General features: G+C 40.0%; 1 protein-coding gene across 2 annotated transcripts in view; it reads left to right on the forward strand.

The window, feature by feature from the left end:
- eral1 (Era-like 12S mitochondrial rRNA chaperone 1) overlaps window positions 1-18384 on the forward strand; it is a 31737-nt gene extending 13353 nt beyond the window's left edge. Inside the window, exons 1-11 of one of the 2 annotated variants that reach the window (XM_088321548.1) lie at window positions 3388-3634; window positions 7468-7623; window positions 7703-7830; window positions 9186-9263; window positions 9338-9384; window positions 9447-9508; window positions 9582-9694; window positions 11326-11583; window positions 16000-16149; window positions 16239-16319; window positions 17452-18384. In XM_088321548.1, the coding sequence (XP_088177674.1) occupies window positions 3532-3634; window positions 7468-7623; window positions 7703-7830; window positions 9186-9263; window positions 9338-9384; window positions 9447-9508; window positions 9582-9694; window positions 11326-11583; window positions 16000-16149; window positions 16239-16319; window positions 17452-17586 (1311 nt within the window). In that variant the 5' untranslated portion in view covers window positions 3388-3531 and the 3' untranslated portion in view covers window positions 17587-18384. Of the gene's footprint in view, window positions 1-3387; window positions 3635-7467; window positions 7624-7702; window positions 7831-9185; window positions 9264-9337; window positions 9385-9446; window positions 9509-9581; window positions 9695-11325; window positions 11584-15999; window positions 16150-16238; window positions 16320-17451 lie in introns of those variants that run through there. The other variant, XM_088321549.1, reaches the window with a different exon arrangement.
- The last annotated feature ends 1485 nt before the right edge of the window (window positions 18385-19869 follow it).

Raw genomic sequence — 19869 nt, forward strand, 5'->3', positions numbered from 1 at the left:
GTAGGAGATCATTTGTTACCTTGATCAGAGCTGTCTCAGTAGAGTGGTTAGCCCTGAATCCTGATTGCATGGATTCAAAAAGGTTATTCTCGGATATGAAAACATTTAGCTGCTGTGCCACTACTTTTTCAAGTACTTTAGAGAGGAAAGGTAGGTTTGACCCAGGTCTATAATTACTTAAGATTTCTGGATCAAGGTTGGGTCTTTTCAGTGTGGGTTTAATAACGGCGGACTTAAAAGCTGCTGGAACTACACCTGAGGAGAGTGATATGTTTATAATATTTAGAACTGAAGGTCCAAGGACGCCAAAAAGACTTTTAATAAGTGAACCTGGGAGCGGGTCGAACTGGCAAGTTGTCGGTTTGGCCGCATTCACCACCTGTTTGAGATCATCAAGTGACAGTTCACTAAAACGGGACAATTTCCCAGGACAGCCACCCTGTCGTGCATCTGTAGATTTCAGCCCTTTAGTATGTCTCATCTCATCTCATCTCATTAGCCGTACCGCTTATCCTCATTAGGGTCGCGGGGGGGCTGGAGCCCATCCCAGCCATCTCCGGGCAGTGGGCAGGGGACACCCTGAACTGGTTGCCAGCCAATCGCAGGGCACACAGGGACAGACAACTCATTCGCTCATTCACACCTAGGGACAATTTGGACCGACCAATTCACCTGAAATGCATGTTTTTGGAACGTGGGAGGAAACCGGAGTGCCCGGAGGAAACCCACGCAAGCACGGGGAGAACATACAAACTCCGCACAGGATGTCTGGAGCTGGATTTGAACCCACAACAAGTTCCCATGACATGAACTGTGCCGCACAAGCGCTAACCACTGCGCCGCCGTGCTGCCCCTTTAGTATGTGTGGTATTAATAATTTCTTTAGCAATTTCTTCCTGTATGCATTGAATCTTCTTAGTAAAGAAGACCATTAAGTCATGAGCAGAGTGCGTCGAACTATCTGCAGTAGTCTGTTGCCTTGTAAGCGATGCTACAGTTTCAAAAAGTGCTTTGGGATTGTTCTTTTGAGACACAATCACCTTCGAAAGATAGGCCGATTTTGCAGAGGCAAGGGCCGCTTTATACTTTAACAAGCTGTCACACCATGTTTGATGGAAAACCTCAAGCTTGGTAGTGCGCCATTTTCTTTCCAATTTCCTGCATTCTTGTTTAAGGGTTCTAGTTTCATCAGTAAACCAAGGCGTGCGTCTTTTAGGACGTGATTTTAGCTTCATGGGCGCTATTGAATCCAGGACACTAGTCAGGGTGGTATTGAAATCATTTATGAGTGAGTCTATCGGGCCATTGTATGAAGGAAAGGACGCAACTGCTCCAGGAAGTAGTTCAAAGAGCTCAGAAACTGTGCCAGTGCTTATATTGCGTCCGCTAAATCCTTCAGCTTTTTTAACACTACTTTTAGCTAGCACCTCAAATGTAACTAAATAATGATCCGAGATAACGGTTGATGTTTGAGGTTAAAACTCCTCGAGTCACTCAGAATCAAGTCTAGCGTGTTCCCATCTTTATGGGTTGGCAAATCAACCAGTTGATTAAAACCAAATGCATCAATTAGAGAATTAAACGCAATAGTAAGTGAACTGAGTGGGGAGTTCATATGAATGTTAAAGTCCCCCATAATTATAATTTTGTCTGCATAGGTTACTAGTTCAGACAAAAGTTCAGCAAATTCGTCTAAGAAAGTTGTGTACGGCCCAGGTGCGCGATAGATAGTTATTACATAAATTGACAATAGAGAGGACCGCATCACAAGAGCCTCAAACGCCTTGTAATTATTAGAGCTCGAGGATTAAATTTGAGCGTTTTTTCAGAAATGAGCGCGACACCGCCACCCTTTTTTGACGTGCGTGCTACATGGCTACTCTCGTAGTCTGGGGGAGAAGCATAATTTAGCGTTAAATACTCATCCGGGCGTTACCAGGTTTCACAAAGACCCATACAGTTAAGTTTATAATCACGAATAATGTTATCAACAAGTAAAGCTTTTGGAGCAAGCGATCTAATATTTAACAGACCAAATTTTAGCTTTGCTGAATCATTTGACTTAGCTGAGCTCTTTGTAGTCTTTGTCGAGATCTTCGAAAGATGCCGCGGTTGTTGCTTTTCGTGCGCGCTGAGTGTAAAGCTTCGGTTGTCCGGCGAGGAATGAATGGTGGAATAAATTACATCCTCGCGTCCATCTTGCTGCTTAGACTTCGCACGCTTCACACATCTACCTGCACGGCAACCACGCTTCTGTTTTCTGTCCTTACGGCGCCGCTGACGTCGTTTATTAAGAGGAATAGCGGTCCACAAGGATGCCGGATCTCTTTGAAGTTCGCTCGGTATATCATAGGCGGTATAAAAAGTGCCCGAAAAGTCGAAATTTAGACGCCCACCCAACCGAATAAGTTCGTCCCTACTGTAAGTGTTTTTGGCCACACATGTGTCCAAAAGTGAAAGCAAAAAAGACAAGAGAACGGCAATAAATAGAAGATTAGCTGGAGAGCAAAGGGCCGCAAGCATGCATCCACGCGCCGCCATGTTGATTTGTCCAAAGACAAACAAAACAGGACAGAGCAAAACAGAACAGAAAATGCAATGAACCAGCCACCGGCAAAACCCACAACCCGCCCTTAAAAAGCACACACGCAGATTAGATGATCTACTACAGCTGGTGCCCAGGGGGCGGGGCCAGCCGGTCGCCACGGCGAACATGCTGGACATGACACATAGGGCAGCATGGTGGCGCAGTGGTTAACGCGTGTGCGGCACAGTTCTGTGGTCATGAGTTGGTTTCCTCCAAGCACTCTGGTTCCCTCCCACATTTCAAAAACATGGCTGTCAGGTTAATTGGCCGGTCCAAATTGTCCCTAGGTGTGAATGAGTGAGTGAGTTGTCTATCCCTGTGTGCCCTGCGACTGGCTGGCATCCAGTTCAGAGTGTCCCCTGCTCTCTGCTCGAAGTCAGCTAGGATGGACTCCAGCACCCCTGCGACCCTACTGAGGATAAGCGGAGCAGATAATGGATGGATGGATGGATTTATTTAATAATGTGTGTGTGTGTGTGTGTGTGTGTGTGTGTGTGTGTGTGTGTGTGTGTGTGTGTGTGTGTGTGTGTGTGTGTGTGTGTGTGTGTGTGTGTGTGTGTGTGTGTGTGTGTGTATTTGTTTATTTACCGTACAAAAAAATTGTTATACGTCATACAAAAAATGATCAAAAACGTATAAAATTCCCATGTCTTTAGACCTAAAATCCCCCATGTAAAGTTGAGGTCCACAGGGAATCTGAAGCTTCCACGACGACCGTTAATGAATTTGAGTCAACCCATCCATTTTTCATTTTTTAGGCTCGCTAGATGGCAGTGTCACTAATGTACAAGCTTTTACTGAAAATCGGAAGCGTTGACTCTTTGGTCAAACAAACATGGCGGTGCCCTGTTGACGTTCAAGCGTGATAGAAAAAGCAACTCAAATTTTAAATAATGGCATGATTATTCATACCTCCATAGAAAAGGTATTCGTCAAAACGTGTTATGGCTCTTGCGTGCATGCGTTTTTTAAGGCACTCGTTGGCCTTCAACAGACGAATCGTCCTGTCTGCTCGACAAGAACCTGCGCAATGGCTTCTCGCCACAGGTTTGCCCTTTTGCTTGTTTTTGTATTCTGAATGAAGACATACAGATTGTTACTAACCTATTAACTGGATGCCAAAGCTGTCCAAAAGGCCCCCAAACCATAGAGACTGGAACCAAAATTATTTCTATCTTGGTTTGGTTTTTACATCCTTGGAGCTAGTTTTAGCAGAAATATTTTGTAAAGTTCACAATTTTCAGTTCAATTTTAAGATAAGCTGTTCTGCACACACGTTGTCTCTCAAACCACAGGGGCTGGAATCATAATCATTTCTATTCTGGGTTGCATTTCACACCCAGGAGTTAGTTTTAGTTTATTTGTACAGCCCTTTATCACAAATCTCAAAGGGCTACACGGACCACAGATTATTGCAAACTGCAGATTTACACCATCCCATGATCTAAAACCTAGATGAAGGCCAGGAAAAACTCAAAACCTCAACATGAGGTAAATGAAGAAACATTGAGAAGAGAACGCACATGAGGTAATCCCCCTTCCAGGATGACCAGGCTGCAACGGATATTGCAATATCAAATAATACACAGATATTGTCAACATGAAATATAGGTCATTCATAAACTAGAGCAGTGTCTTTCAACATTTTTTGAGCCAGGACAGGTTGTTTACATTGGAAAAACTTTACGGCACACCACTAACCAAAAATGTTATAAAATGGTACCGAATAGTATGTTTAATTAGAATATAATTTATAATACCCACGGTTTTTACAGCACAGACAATGACATATTTGCAAAAAAAAGCTTCATAAACGTTTTATAAAATTTTTAATTTAAAAAAAAAAAAGACAGGATATTTTCTCCCGGCACACCTGACCATCTCTCACGCCTACTACTGTGTCACAGCACAGTGGTCAAAAATAAGCCCTTTATCACAAGCTTCAAAGGGCTGCACGGACTACAGATTATTGCAGACTGCAGACTATTATTATACCATCCCCTTATCTAAAACCTACATGATGGCAAGGGAAAATTCAAAACCTTAACATGAGGTAAATGAAGAAACCTTGAGAAGGGACCGCACATAAGGTAATCGCTCTTTCAGGATGACCAGGCTCCAACGGTTATTGCAATAACACATAATACACAGATATCGTCAACATGAAATATAGGTAATTCATAAGCTAGAGCAGTGTTTTTCAGCATTTTTTACATTGGAGAAATTTTGCGGCACACCACTAACCAAAAATGTTATAAAATAACACTGAACAGTATGTTTAATTACAATCTAATTTATAATATGCCCAGTTTTTAGAGCACAGACACTTGACGATGGCATATTTGAAGAAAATGATTCATAAATATTTTATAAAAAAAAAATAATTTAAAAGTGACATTGGCTAATTTCTCACGGCACACCTGACGATCTCTCAAGGCACACTAGTGTGTCACAGCACAGTGGTTGAAAATCACTGATATAGCCCTTTATCACAAGCCTCAAAGGGCTTGCTTGCACCACAGATTATTGCAAACTGCAGACTTACACCATGCCCTGATCTAAAACCTACATGAGGGCAAGGAAAAACTCAAAAACCTCAACATGAGGAAAATGAAGAAACCTTGAGAATGGACCTCACATGTGGTAATCCCTTTTCCTGGATGACCAAGCTGCAACGGATATTGCAATAACAAATAATACACAGATATTGTCAACATGAAATATTGGTCATTCATAAGCTAGAGAATAGAAGTGTGTTTTAAGCCGAGATTTAAACAGTTCCACTGAGGTTGCAGATCGTTCTAGCAGAAATATGTTGTAAAGTTCACAATTCTTAGATTAGTTTTAAGATAAGCTGTTTTGCACACATTTTGTCTCTCAAACCGTAGGGGCTGGAATACAAATCATTTCCATCCTGGGTTGCATTTCACACCCTGGAGCTAGTTTCAGCGAAAATATGTTGTAAAAAGTGCACATTTCTAGGTCTGAGCTGTGTTGCATAGTGTAACTTAGATGCCAAAACTGGAAAAAAGTCCCTCACTATGAGCTGCAAAACCTTAAATGCAATCATGCAATAATGCATTTTCTTCTGAACCATAAGGGTTAGAGCCATAATCATTGCTTCCCCGGGTTGCATCTGACGCCCTGAAGCTAGTTTTAGCACAACTATGTTGTAAAATGGGAACCTTTCTTAGTTTTGAGCTGTTTTGCAGTGTGTAATCTGGATTTCCAATCTTCTAAAAAGGGCTCTCTCCACATGAGCTGAAAAGGTTTCAACGCAATCGTGTAAGAATGCATTTTTCTCCCAATCATAAGGGTTGGAAACAAAATTCTTTCTGTTCTAAGTTGCATTTCACGTTCTGAATCTAGTTTCAGCAGATACGTGTTGGAAAAGGTTCAACTTTTCAATTTTGAGCCGTTTTGCATTGTGTAAGCCGGCTGCCAAAACTGACAAAAATGCTCTCACCATCAGCTGAAAACCTAAAACGCTATCATGTAATAACACAATATTCTTTCAAATCATAAGGACTAGAAACAAAATCCTTGTCCTGAGTTCCATTTATGGTCCTGAAAATACTTTCAGCAGATATGTGTCGTGAAGTTCAACCTTTTTAGTTAGGTTTTAAGATAAGCTGTTTTGCAAAAGGGTAATCCTAAGGGTAACTACGTTGTCAGAAATCAGTCTCAAGGGGGTTATATCAAATACATGGGAGGGCGGCACAAGTATTATTACCCACAAAAAAAGATCAGGTTTCAAGTGAGGGGTGGTCATGAGCTCTATGGCCCGCCCATAGCGATGGGTGTGTTCAAACATAATCTAGAAGACACCTTAAACCCATTTTAAGACCCCTTGTAAAAAAAATAAAAAATACAGGACTGGAATAATCATTACAACAATTGGATGAAAAATTGTTTACGTAAAATAGACATTAGTTTTTTTTTAATAATCACTCGGCCTACATGACAGTCAACAACTTTTGGTGTTGTGTTGTTCCTGGGAACTAGTAAGACATAAACCACCGGCAAACAGCTTGGTGTTTTGTGGCACCCTCATGTGTAGTATCATCTATATCAGGGTTGCCAACCTTTTTGAAGCTTAGAGCTACTTTTTTGTTACTGATAACGCGAAAGTCTACCAGTTTTGGATGCATTGCCACAGTAACATGTTATTATTATGTTAATTACTAGGGTATGATTTCCAGGAAAATTACATTACTCAAGATATATTTTCAGAACCAATCCGTGGGCTACTCGGGTGGTCATAGGGGGCTACATGGTGCCAATTGGAGACCCAACTCAGGTCAAAGTCGAGGCCAGCTTGAAGGTTTTCTACAGCCCCCTGAGTTTATCTTAATACATTATTGTATAATACACCTGGAATTGTTGGAATTATGATAATAATGTAATAATGTAAATCATGCTATTATTTTTTTGTTTGAAGTAAATTTTGGCCACTTTTGCTAAAATAGAGACTAATGGTGCTTGAAATATATCGTCTTCTTTAAGTTTAATGTTTGTTATGAGGATTATCATATAAAGTAAACTTATCCATTTGTGGCTGTAGCAAATTGAGCATTTCTAACTGAGCCATGAGAGAATATTGCTTTAACTATTTGACCGTAATGGAATATATTTTGTTAGGTTTTCAGTAAGTTCAATTGGGTTTGTGTATGCATAATTTAAAAAATGTTTCAACATTCAATCAGTCTGGCTTTAAGCTTGTAACCAAATATATTATGTGGTACTCCATCAATTTGATTTTCATCTATACAGTAAACTAATTGCTCTATTTACACAGCGTGCAAATAGAAGAGCGTGTCACTTTACAGGTACATTAATTTCTCGTTGATGCAATCATGCAGATGCTTGTGTCTATGCAGGAAAAGCTGCATGTAGCTGCAGAAGGATAGACCCGTCCTTCAAACCATTCTGTTCAATTTCCTCCGATACATTTGTAAACAACCTGCTAAAAGGCAGCACTGCGGAGGAAGACATCAGCCGTTATCTTCCCTCTGCCTCCGTTCCACCTGACAAAGGTAATTTCTCCAAAATGAACATCCCAATCAGTGAGAGTGGCAATCTTCCTATCATCCATTGTTTGTGTTGTCATGACAGGGGACCACATGTCATTACTGCTGAGACATCCTGATCAACCAGGGAACGCTAAAGTTTTGAAAGTGGCAATCATCGGCGCTCCGAATGCCGGGAAGTCCACGTTGTCCAACCAGCTCCTTGGAAGAAAGGTCTCTTTGTTTCATCTAATCACTGTAGCAAATTTAGGAGGTCAATAAATCATTTGGGTAAATAATCGAAGGGGACTTAAAGTTTGCATTTTGTGTTATACTCAATTTCGGCTCGCCTTTTGGAGTACCACAGCAGTCTTAAAATTTTATCAGGTAAAAAAAATGTCTGAAAAACCCCATGATCAATTTAGAAACCTAAAGCAATAGTGTCCAAATACGACCCGGAAGCCAGGCCTGGCCCATTGGATGATTTAATCTGGTCCGCCATAAATTTATGAGTATGTCAAAGATAGAAGCAAGTATTTTGTTTATTTTTATCCAAAGTTGTGATTTTTAACATAAACGCAAACTAAATGCTCCCTCTGGCTGCTAAAGGACAGTAAAGGATATAATCTCACAGGGTTCATACAGGTGCTTGAAGTCCTTGAAAATGCTTGATTTATAATGTTGTGTTTTCAAGGTTGAAAAGTGCTTGAAGTTTTGGTGAAGTGCTTGTAATTGCTTAAAATTGTTGACAAGTCTGCTTAGAAATTACGCAGACATTGTTCTCTGGTGGCATCGCTTTGCCATTGCATTTCTTTTTCCCTCCTGATTAACTGCAGATGGCATTAGTTGGGCAGGTCCTCGCTACACCTAAGCAGGGCACTATGAAATGTGTATTAGTGTCATGATTATTTATTCATTAAAACAAAATATATTGTGGTTTACTCAACATCTAAAGATCATCTTGTCTTGATAAGTGCGCTCACAAGATTCAAAATCGCTGATATATTTTAGCTCTGCCAAATACATGATTCACATCGGATTTTTTGTTTTTTTTACAATAGTACTGGAGAAATTGGAAAACTGGCTATGGCAGTCCTTAAAAAGTGCTTAAATTTGGCTATGAAAAAGGTGTGCAAAACTACCAGCTTCAGTCGGCTCAGTCAAGTAGTTTGATCTAATGAAGTCTAATCTTATTGTCCAAAAATGTACATTTTGAGTTTAATTTTATTATTTCAGGCTATAAAATAATGTAACGTTTGCCTTAATTGTTTTATTGCTTAAATAACAAAAATAAATCCAAAATTTATTTTTTAGCAATGCATGGACAATAAATGCAGTTATACTTGAATCAAATCTCCAGCCTATACAAACACAACACTGCCCTTAAGCGACTGGAGAGAGCATTTGGTTTGCATTTATTCAAAAAAAACATACCTTTTGATTGAAATGAACTAGGGACTCTCTTCTTTTTTGACAAACTCAGAAATTTATAGCGGGCCTGAATGAATCATCCAACAGGCCGGATCGCGCTCGCGGGCCAAATGTTTAGAATGCCTGCTTTAACGTTCATATATCTTGTGGTATTGAAGGTGTTTGCTGTCTCCAAGAAAGTTCACACTACACGTAAAAGAGCCTTGGGAGTCCTAACAGAAGATGATACACAGATTGTAAGACTGAACATCGATTCCTCATGTAATTTATTAAAGCCCACTGCTAAAAGATGTTTTCAATATTACTTAAGATTTTACTGGACACGCCAGGCCTCACCACGCCATCAAAAGTTAAAAGGTAACTTTGTTTTTAAAATTCCTTGTCAGCCGTTTTTTGTTTGCTCACATTCACTCCGACAGGCACAAGCTTGAAAAGTCTTTGCTTTTGGATCCTTGGACCACAGTGGCAGAAGCCGACCTCAGTATGACTTACCATTCTTTTGTTTATTTTTAACAAGATGTCAAAGTTTAACCTCAATACATTTTGATTCACAGTGGTGGTCATGGTTGACGTGTCAGATTTATGGATGTGTAAACGATTGGACATCGAAGTGCTCAAATGTCTGGCACGCCACCCGAGCATCCCAGCCATTCTTGTCCTCAATAAGGTAGAATCTCGTAGAACGACAAATTCCGCTCACTCGTCTCATTACTGAAATCACTCGATGCATTATTGTTAAGATTATAGTTTAGTAGACGTTCAATATAAGGAGGAAATACATCAATGTGTTTTCACATAGCAAGGAGAACAGGAGAGACCACAGACATCGGATAAGAAAATCCAACCTGTTCTAAAAGCCTTCTGCTAAGCCCTTTTTTGATTTAAATCTCCTAGTTTACAAAAGCTGATCCACCCTAACCAGAGAATGATTGGTTGATAGTGACAATGATGTAAACAGTGCAAAATGATCAAAACAATCAACAACAGCATGGGATAATAGTCAAAATTGGGTCCCCAACCAAGCCGACTATTACCGACTATTTAATCGACTAGTCAAGCAATCGGATGATTATCCATTTTTTCATAGATTTAGCATAAAGTTTCTTTAGTTATGTTAAACGATAATTCACAAAAAATGAGTACAATGAACAGTTTTTTTAAACATATTGCAGATTTTTGCAAAGATTAAATCAAAGTGTCCTAACTAAAACCCATTAGGAACAGCGCTCAGTCAGTAGCGACATGAGAGACAGTAGAGACTTTATAAAAACTAGATAAATGGATATATTGAGGCTAGAATTTGATAATATTTGAAGTAAAGTAAGGAAATAAGTACATTTAAATATATGTATAAATAGAAGGCGGATTGAAAGAATGAACAGGATTTACCAAATACGTGTATAACACACATTTTTTGTATAAATCCATAAATAAACCTCTGTCCATTTTATTAAGTGGCAGACAAATACTATAGAAATTCAAATCAAGTAAACATTTTTTATCAGTGTAAACCAAGAAATCCCCTATAAGCAACTGTAGAACAGTAAATAAAACAAATATGTGCATTTTGTGACGTACATTCAGTGGTCAACTGCAAAGTCTTAAAAATCCAACAGTCTAAACAACTGATGTTTGTCGTTTTTAACATTTTATCAGCTGGCGTTTGTTCTTTAAACTGCATGCATTTAATTTCAAATACTCTCAGACACGGTCAGGCATTACACTCAAGTTTACTTTAATCGTGAAATATATGTGAGAGATCGTACAATGCATGTCATCGAAACCGTATTGGCTTGAATGTGACTTGAATTTTACTGAGGCGAGTCAGACTCTGTTTGGTTAAACAGTGCAACTGTTCTCTTTAAATGTTAACGCATCACTGAGGTCCTGCCATGATACGCAAAGTCTGCTTTGGCATAAAAAGTAATAAAAAGTCTCTTTATAGGGCGTATCCAGACTAAAATACTCCCAAACTTTAGAAGTTTTGGTATGTGTTCGTGATGTTAATTCTGTCATTTATGTGTGTTACCACTCGAGATAGATGCTATTGTGCTTAAGTGACACTTGGTAGATAATTTATTCATGTAAAGATTGTAAAAATGTGTCTGGTGACAATAGTCGACAAATGAATTAATTGTTTACTATTTCCATAATCTTCGATTTTTGTCAACAACATAGACTAAACTTTTCTAGTCTTAGTCAAATGTCAAACCGGCATCCTATGCAATCGCCTTTGCAGGTGTCCAATATTAAAAGCAGAATAAACACATCAGTCATCAAACACTCTCGACTGCACAGGTTGACGACGTGAAGATGAAGGACAAGCTGCTTAATGTCACAGAGGAGCTGACTTGCGGGATCGTAAATGGCCGCAAATTGCGCAACGAGCCGGTGATCAAGAGTACGAATGGGGATGTAGAAGAGCCCAAGGAACAGAACGCAGAGGATGGGGGCGGGTCTGTGCTGAAGACCCACAGAGGCCAGAAGGGTTGGCCTGGCTTCAAAGATGTCTTCATGCTGAATTCTCTGGATAGAGAGGATGTGGAAACTCTCAAGGTTTGTAGAAAATTTAGCCATTCTTTGTTTTCCTCAGATCAAATACACACTGGTCAACAACAAATTTGTTTTTTTCAGCTGATTTAGAGTAAATCTGCTGTGCTGAATGCAGAAATCACATTGGTTCAGTCACGTGTTCGAGAAATGGCCCCTTGCCATTGCTTACTTTTTTGTTCACATGTAAGCATCTGTGGAGCATTTTAGAAGCCCTGAAGTTTGAACAATAGTGACGCAAAATGCTACTTACGTTCACTTACTTTTATCAATGTCCACCTATCAGTATACAGTAATCGACGTTTCCAACTGGTTATCAATGTGTACAGTGGTACCTCTTTATACAAGCACCGATACACGTGAGACTTTCGATACACAAGTTTTTAGTTTTAACAAAAATGGTGTCCTTTTTACGAAGAAAAATCCATTTCACAAGCAGTTCTAGAGGCTAACACTAAACACAGCTAACCGCTTGTGACCACTCACCGCCATCAGCTTGATCCGGTTTGCGCATACGCCTGCCTCCGTCAGGCACCTGATTCTGCACCCTTGGATATACCTCTAGAGTACCGCTGCAAGTTTGTTTTGGTCGCATCTCTTTAATCACATTTTATAGCTTCTCTTTTAAGTGCTGTAGCTGTGAGTTGCGGAAAGGGATACAGCAAGGTGTCATAAAAAAGGGTGAAAGATGACAATTATAACGAAGCAAGAAGTAATAGAAAAATATGAGCGCAGTGTTCGCGTGAGTGACCAAGCCAAAAAGTACAATGGGGAAGCAGCGAGTGCCGATCACAAGGCCGCGGAAGGATTTATGCAGTGCTTTACTACAATAATTTCCAAGGGAGCTTATATTCTTGTTGGAAAAACAAAACTGCAAAGAGGTGTACGAACCAGAGAAGCTGGCGTCTAAAAGGGAGATTAGAGAGGTGCTGGCTTAAGCGGGAGGTAGTTGCTACTTTTCTTGAAAAAAAAAATCCAGAAAAAGTGGTAGTTGGTTGTGCGACTGATCTCTTTAATGACTGTTGCCTGAAATATTCCCTAAGATTTTAAAGGGGAGGCAAAAACATGTATCCTTGGATACATGGAAGTTATTTTTTTCTCCTTCAAAAGAAAGCTAAAAAGGCAAAAGAAAGTGAAAACTTAAACAGGCCACCCCAAAAAATAATGTAAAAGAATGTGTGTGTCTTAACATTCCTTTAAAGTTACAGTAACTTTAATTTTAAGTGTACAGTAAGTGCCTACGCATCATTGAAAGTCATAGGCCCAATCCCATTTCTCTCACTCGGCCCTGAGGACCCTCCAGTGAGGTCCCTCGAAGAGGAGTGCCCTCCGCGAGTGAAGTGCAAAGCGGAGACGGTTTGGACAAGACTTGCAAGGTTCCACCCCTGTCCAGGAGATGGCGGTAATATTAATTGGCTGTAGACCTCAGTGACGTATTGGTCTACGTCACATGTAAACAACTCGAGTCTCAACCTGTGGTGTGTCAGTTGGAGAGTTCGTGCAACGTTAAAAATGCCCGCTACAGCTGTGTTATTACCGATTGCCTGAAAGCTCTTCATCTTTTCCGTGTCTCCAATCAACGGAGGAGAAATGTGCTATACTGAAGACAGCTTCGGCGCTATGTAGTGCTGATTCATCTTTACAAGGTACGTACACTCATTAAAAAAAATGACCCGTTCGGTCAAATACAGTAAAAGTTAGCATACAATGCACGTTCACATAATACCTTATGTTTGTGTAGACATAAATGGCAATCTACTTATTAGTATCTTAATGCCATTTTATGACATATAGTAGGGGTCTTTAGTGTGTGACATGATGAAAAGTAAACAAACAAGAACAGTCCACCTGACCCTTAAGCTGACATATCGTCACCAAACTTCCCTGTACGACCCAAAAACCTTAGTTCATAAGGAATTTAATTCAAAAGAGTTGTCATTGGATATAAAAAAGCTCATTTCAACATTTTTTCATGATGCTTACATCATCTATGCCCACATTTATGTCTAAATTGTTTGTTATCTATTGTGTTCCAGAGTGGCTGTCCCATAAGCGTGGACAGGTTGGACAGGAATGTTCCCATCCTGTGCTTATGGTTCGATGTGAAGTCAAAACTCATTCAGGACTTAAGGTTGAGCAAGAAGGTCATGTGGGCCCTGCAGGAGCTGCAAAAGAGGGAACAGGGCCATGGCTGGAGGGCCTATACTGGCTGGCCCACGGTCTGTCCTACCGTGTGGTGTCACGGGTCTTCAGGGTTCCCAGGTCCACAATACACAGAATTGTCCACAGTTAATATGGAATAAATTGCCCAAAAGCCATGTTTGAGGCTTTGGAAGTCAGACCCACATTTGCATTCCGTGCTTTTCTGCATTACTATTCAATAAACATCTTTATTTTGAGTAACACCTTGGTGGTTTATTTCGTAATGATGTGAGATACTGTGTGTGAACTATGTGACTGTTGGACAGAAAACAACTACAAATCACTCCAGTTTAAATAATAGTTTACTTTCAGAAAAACAAAATCACATTGGGCCGAAATACATAATAGTAAATAAATAATATGTCACAAATTGTAACAAAAATATACCAATACTTCCATAAAGCTGGAAAACACAAACTGGAACTTCATTGAGTTCTTAATAAAATAAAATATTTTCCTTTTATAAAACAAAGGGAAACATTGCAGGGATGTCACTGTTCTGGAAATTTGTCCACGAGCTTCCCAAAAAGGACGGGAACCGCTCAGTTTTGGCCACAGTTTCCTCGAGCATTTTCCTCACTCCGGCAGACTCCGCTTTCAAAAAGTCAAGGAGTGTATCGTGCTTCCTTTTTTTTCTGGGTGATTTGGGGTTTGGCGCCGGATTAGAAGATGCCAACGACGTGCCCGTCGGTGTGGATGGCGTGGTAGCTGTGATGGTGGCCAGCTCTTCCACGGGACGTTCTACATTGGCCTTTAGGTTGGGTGGAAAAAACAAGAATTACTTAATGCTTGTGTATTGCACAAAAACAACTGTGTATAGGATGCTCAACAAGTTGATGTGAGAAATTATAGGATGTGTTCTGGATAATTATTTGATAGTGAATAGATACACAAAATTGACATGTTATTCTTATGGCTGTAAGAGCCTTCTATTGGCCAGCATCACATATGCTTTAGAATTGTCTCCACATTTGGACAACATTTTGAAAAGGTAATTAGTTTACTTAATATGTGTTTACAGAGAAGGCAGTGGACTGTGTGATAGTAATTTGTTTCAACTGTATTTCCACGTGAAATTTGGAGACATTACTCATAATGCATGATGAAAACTAATGCATTCTGATCTCACATGAAATAATCATATTGTAAATAAAACACGACACCCGAAATTGTGTGCAGTAAACAAGCGCGTATGTCCAGAACGTTATTCTGACTATGCTCCTTTAGCGACTGGCCATGTACATGTAAAAGCACGACTCGTTTAAGATACAAACAGGGATGGGCTGAACCGTGATTTTCTGCAGTTATCCTACTTTAGAGTTTGTAGCGTGAAGATTATTTTTTGGCAGCTCCCTTGGTAGATTTGTGCACTTCGTAAAGTAGCGATTTTGCAATGTTCATGTTTTAACGCGAAAATACGATTTTCTATTGCATTTACGTCCAACTAAGATATCTCAATACATTTTGTTGCAAATACATGCGTGGTTGTGGAAAACTACTTACATTTGTGCGGTTCCTTTCCGGGCATGTTTGTTGATATTGAGAATTCGCAAAGCCTTCTGGGTAGTCACTTCGCCGCCAAGTGAGGTAGGGAGCCCCCTCGGTCTTGAAGTGGTTACGACATGGTTTGAGGTCACTTCTGCCTCGGACTTGAGAGTATCGGGACACACTCCATTTTCACGTGAACGCGCAAACCGAGTGACTAGGGCACATAGCGAGTGAAAGTGCGAAGAATGGGACTCAGCCTTACTCTGAAACGAATTACGCTTGTATGTGTTGTGTGTGTGTGTGGCGAGGAGTGCAACACCGGGTTTCTACCACTTGCGGCAGGAGAGCTGTAGCGCTTCTCTACCTTTTACAGCTGGTAAGAAGAATTGTCATTAGGATTATTTTTAATCCCAACCCAAAAACTTTTGCGCTGGTGAGGGGTACCCAAAATATTTCACAAGCTGGTCAAAGATTTGCAACTTTGACGTCTTTTTTGTTACTTCCTCTGTGAATTTTAAAAAAAATCATCTTATACTCCAGTGCCACTTGAGTTTTTTTCCTCCAAAATTATAATTTCTGTAACAGTTGAACTGAATGTTGTATTTACGAATGAGAGAAAAAAAGGTCAAAGAAGAACAAATGGGAGCTGAGGATGGACACTTGAGGAACACCGCCGTTTGACAAACCCAAATTAAAAAGTAGCTCAATGTTTCTCTTATGATCCGTTCGCAGTGCTACCTTATGACGGCAGCCAAGTCGGGGGCGTGGCAATACCACAGCGAGGTGCTGACGGACCAAAACCCAGAGGAAATTTGCACCAGCATTATTAGAGAGAAGCTTTTAGAGTACCTACCCCAGGAGGTGCCGTATTCCATGAAACAGGTGACAAATGAGCGACAACAGTTCCTACGCACTTTTGAGTTCCTTTGCCAAGTATTTATGTGGGGACGTAAATCTCTTCCCGCTCCCAGTCGCTTGACTTTTGGGAAGAGGATGAGGACGGACAGCTCAACATCTCGGTGAAACTTCACGCCATGAAAGAAACTCACATGGTGGGTCGCTTGTCTTTGTATAGTATCCCTCTTTGTTTGCACGGGGTTGCGTTCCAAAACTGTCCCGCGATAGTCCAAAACCGTCAACTAGAAAACTTTTACCTTTTAATACTCAATTATATATTGAAACCAAAGAACAAACCCAATTTACAGGTTTCAGTATCTGTTTAACAGAAAAATCATGTATTTAATAAATGTTTTTTGTTTTTTGTTCTGTACCGTGAAGTTATAATTTAAAAAATAATCTTGCTGCACTACCTATTCAGGATACAAGCTACCTTACTTCAGATGTTTTGTTGGACGTTATCGGACCACAAAAATGTGACGTAAAAAGAACATTCCAAACAAAGATAATTATTGTTCTTAATGATTTTTTTTTTTCAATTCTATATTGTAAAATTATAATGATAAAAATAAGCCTGCGACTATATTGCACTATTGGTAGGTTATATATGACTGATCTGAACTTGTGCAGCTAAAGCAGCTTACTATGGGAACCTGATTTAGGAATAGAATTCTCAGTTTGGCCCAAAAGAAGTGAGTCATGGACTTGTGATATATTTTCATGATATTTCTGCCATTGGTGTTTGGCGTCCCATAACAAAATTAAAGATGAATTCTGAAGGTTTCAAACTGCCCACCTTCATTCAGATGATATTTTGTCAACATCATGCGGAGGTTGTTGGAAAACAAAATTGTGGCATAAAAAATGTTTTAATCTTCCTTTAACATGTTGAGAAGTGCAGATTTGTTGGCAATAGAAAGCATCTTCCGCTGCCTTTTGGTGATTTTGTGGGTCCAGAGCATTTTGTCAACAGGATGGCTTTTAGACAAACTCGACATAGAAAAATATTTGGGTACTCTGTTTTACATACGTGCACAATTACAGCAACGTTATTGTGGCGCACGGGAAGAAAAGGGGCGGGGTCACTGGTTAGCCAATCGTAATGCAGAACACATTGCACTTTGAAAATTAGCAACATAGCAAAATCGGGAAGTGTAATTCACGATACAACGAGGGATTACTTTTTTACGTGGAATGTTGGGCATTGTCACTTTCAATGCCATTTCAGGTGTAAACGTTTTTAAAACGTTTTTCTAATTGGATTTTTCATTTTTTTTGCACGAGCAGAGGCTGGCGATCGGCACGTCAGGCCAAATGATCTCGCGCATCGCTCAAGAAACCAGCGAACAGCTCACTCGGATCTTCCTCAAACAGGTCAAGCTGAGGCTCTCGGTCAAGATTCAAAAGCCAAAACGACGATGATGATGATGAAGAAAAGGAATGAAGTGACAGTAAACTCCGGACTACAAAGCGCACCTGATTAAAAGCCACGTCCTCAAAAATAATGACAAAATTCAATTTTGTCTTTGTACGAGCCTCACTGGATTTATAGCCACAAGCTTACATAACCATAGAAACAAACTCATTCATGTCCATTTCTTACATTTTAAGCTTGGCGCTAACCGCATTGGGAATCAGCCATTTATACATTTGGCCTCAGAACGCTAACGGCGCCGTGTCCCGTTACAGTTTTGCTGTGGGATCAATTGACTGTTCAAGATGGCGATTACAAAGACGGAAGAAAACAATAAGGGTCATGTCACGTAAAATCTGAGCCCTATATTTCTAGACTACAGCGCCAGGGCAACCTGACAGTGTGAGATTAGTAGGATCGATGGTCGCGGAAGTGGATTGAAATCCGAACAAAAGAGTGGTCAAAATCAAACAGATCAGGCCGAAAATAAAACGGGATCAAATGCAGTCAAATTCACAAAAGTAGGCATTTCACACAGAGTTTAACGGGAGTCTTGCAGACGCTCTGACAACTGACGGCTCAAAGGACCGCGTTTGAGTACTCTCAAGGAGCAATCTGTCAGTGCGTTTCAGCCGGTGTCCTTGGGCGGGGCCAACTGGGCGCCGTGGCAACCGTGACAGAACCTAGCATACAAAATATAGCATTGAAGCAACTTACGAACAAATCCAACTTACGAACGATCGTCCTGAAAGTAGGTCAGTGTCTGAACATAGTAAATATTAAATAAAGTACTGTTAAACCTGTTTTGCTCTTGTATGTATCATATGAATAATGTTGGCAAAATCATGGCCTCATTTCTCCCCTAAAACGGTGTTGTAAATGTTTCGAGACGTCACCGCGATGTTTTGCATTTGAAGCACATGCGTTGTGGAAAAGAGCAGCTTGCCGTTTTCCTCGGTGCCGCCACAAAAAAATCTATTTCATGCAAGGGAGCAAAACCCCTACACAGATAAAGGGCTTGGAGAGGGATAACAACCACCAGGCTGTACTTTCCCAAGACACACCACAGGAAATGGTGCGAATGGGCACCACCAGGCTGTACTTTGCCGAAACATCACGGGAAATGGAGCCCCTGCGACCCAGGTGGTCAAGCAATTTTTTGAACCGTGAAATTATTCTCAGTTATGAAAAAAGTCCATGCAACATGAAAAAAAAATATTGGATGGCTTAGACTTGCTGTTAGCTCTCTATAGTAGCACTTATTTTGTCGTTTGCGGCTGATGTGTGTTCCAAATCAGAAACCTTGGTCTCACTATCGCCATCATCTACGAAGCAAGAGAATAGTGTGCCTCACTCTGCATCTGCAGACTACACGGTAATTCGTTACATACTAATTGTAAAAGTAATATTCATTTCATAAGCTAAAAATTCAGCTCTTTTGAAGAAGAAAATCCCCAAATTGGGAAGTCAAATGAGAAAGAACACTGAATAAATATACTCATTCAATATATTTTGAATTTTATATTTCCAGCCTAGCCTCTTCTCCTGACTGCACCCCACTTATATAAACATTGGAAGGCTGATTCTCTTTTTAATAATGGACAAATGCAAAAAAGATTTCATAAAATGCGGTTCCTTATTTTGACTATTGTGAACTGTTGTTTGTTGTTTTGACTATAACATTGTCACCATTGGGAAATCATGTTGCTGTCCTAAAATTTTCAAACCCCTTAGGGCTGATCTGTTTTTTATAACCTTGAATATTTGATAAAAAGAGAAAGCCCCCCCCCCAGGTGGCTACAGAACAGAGATGGAAATTCTGAAGTCTTTGCTCCTTGTTCCCTTTGAAAGTTCAAAATCAATTGACGTCTTCTCTTCTTATTTTGAGTGTCTACTAAATTTTAAACTGAGCAAAGGTCTAAAACATGAAACTGCTCTCAAAACAAACTGCAGTCTTTAGGTGAAATGCTTTGGTTTAGTAGTTGGAGATGTTCGACGTAGGTCGCTTTTATGAGGTTTATCAGTGACTTTCAGCAGGCTTGACTTGGCACTGCCCACTATAATCAGAAACACAGACGCACCTAAACGCATCAATTCTCAAAACGGTTTCCAGGCTAATTCCCAGTTTTGAAATGATTAAAATATTTTTTTTTTGATCAAATATAAATTCAGTTGCTTTTTTTTCCCACTAGAAATAACGGAATATCTTTTTTTTTGACAGTTTCTTAAACTAAACTAATTTTTTTTTATCAGCTATGCCAATGATTTTCAAGTACAATTTATCATAGGTA

Source organism: Urocampus carinirostris, chromosome 17 (genome assembly GCF_059441175.1).
Source record: "Urocampus carinirostris isolate Australia breed hairy pipefish chromosome 17, RoL_Ucar_1.0, whole genome shotgun sequence".
NCBI lineage: Eukaryota > Metazoa > Chordata > Actinopteri > Syngnathiformes > Syngnathidae > Urocampus > Urocampus carinirostris.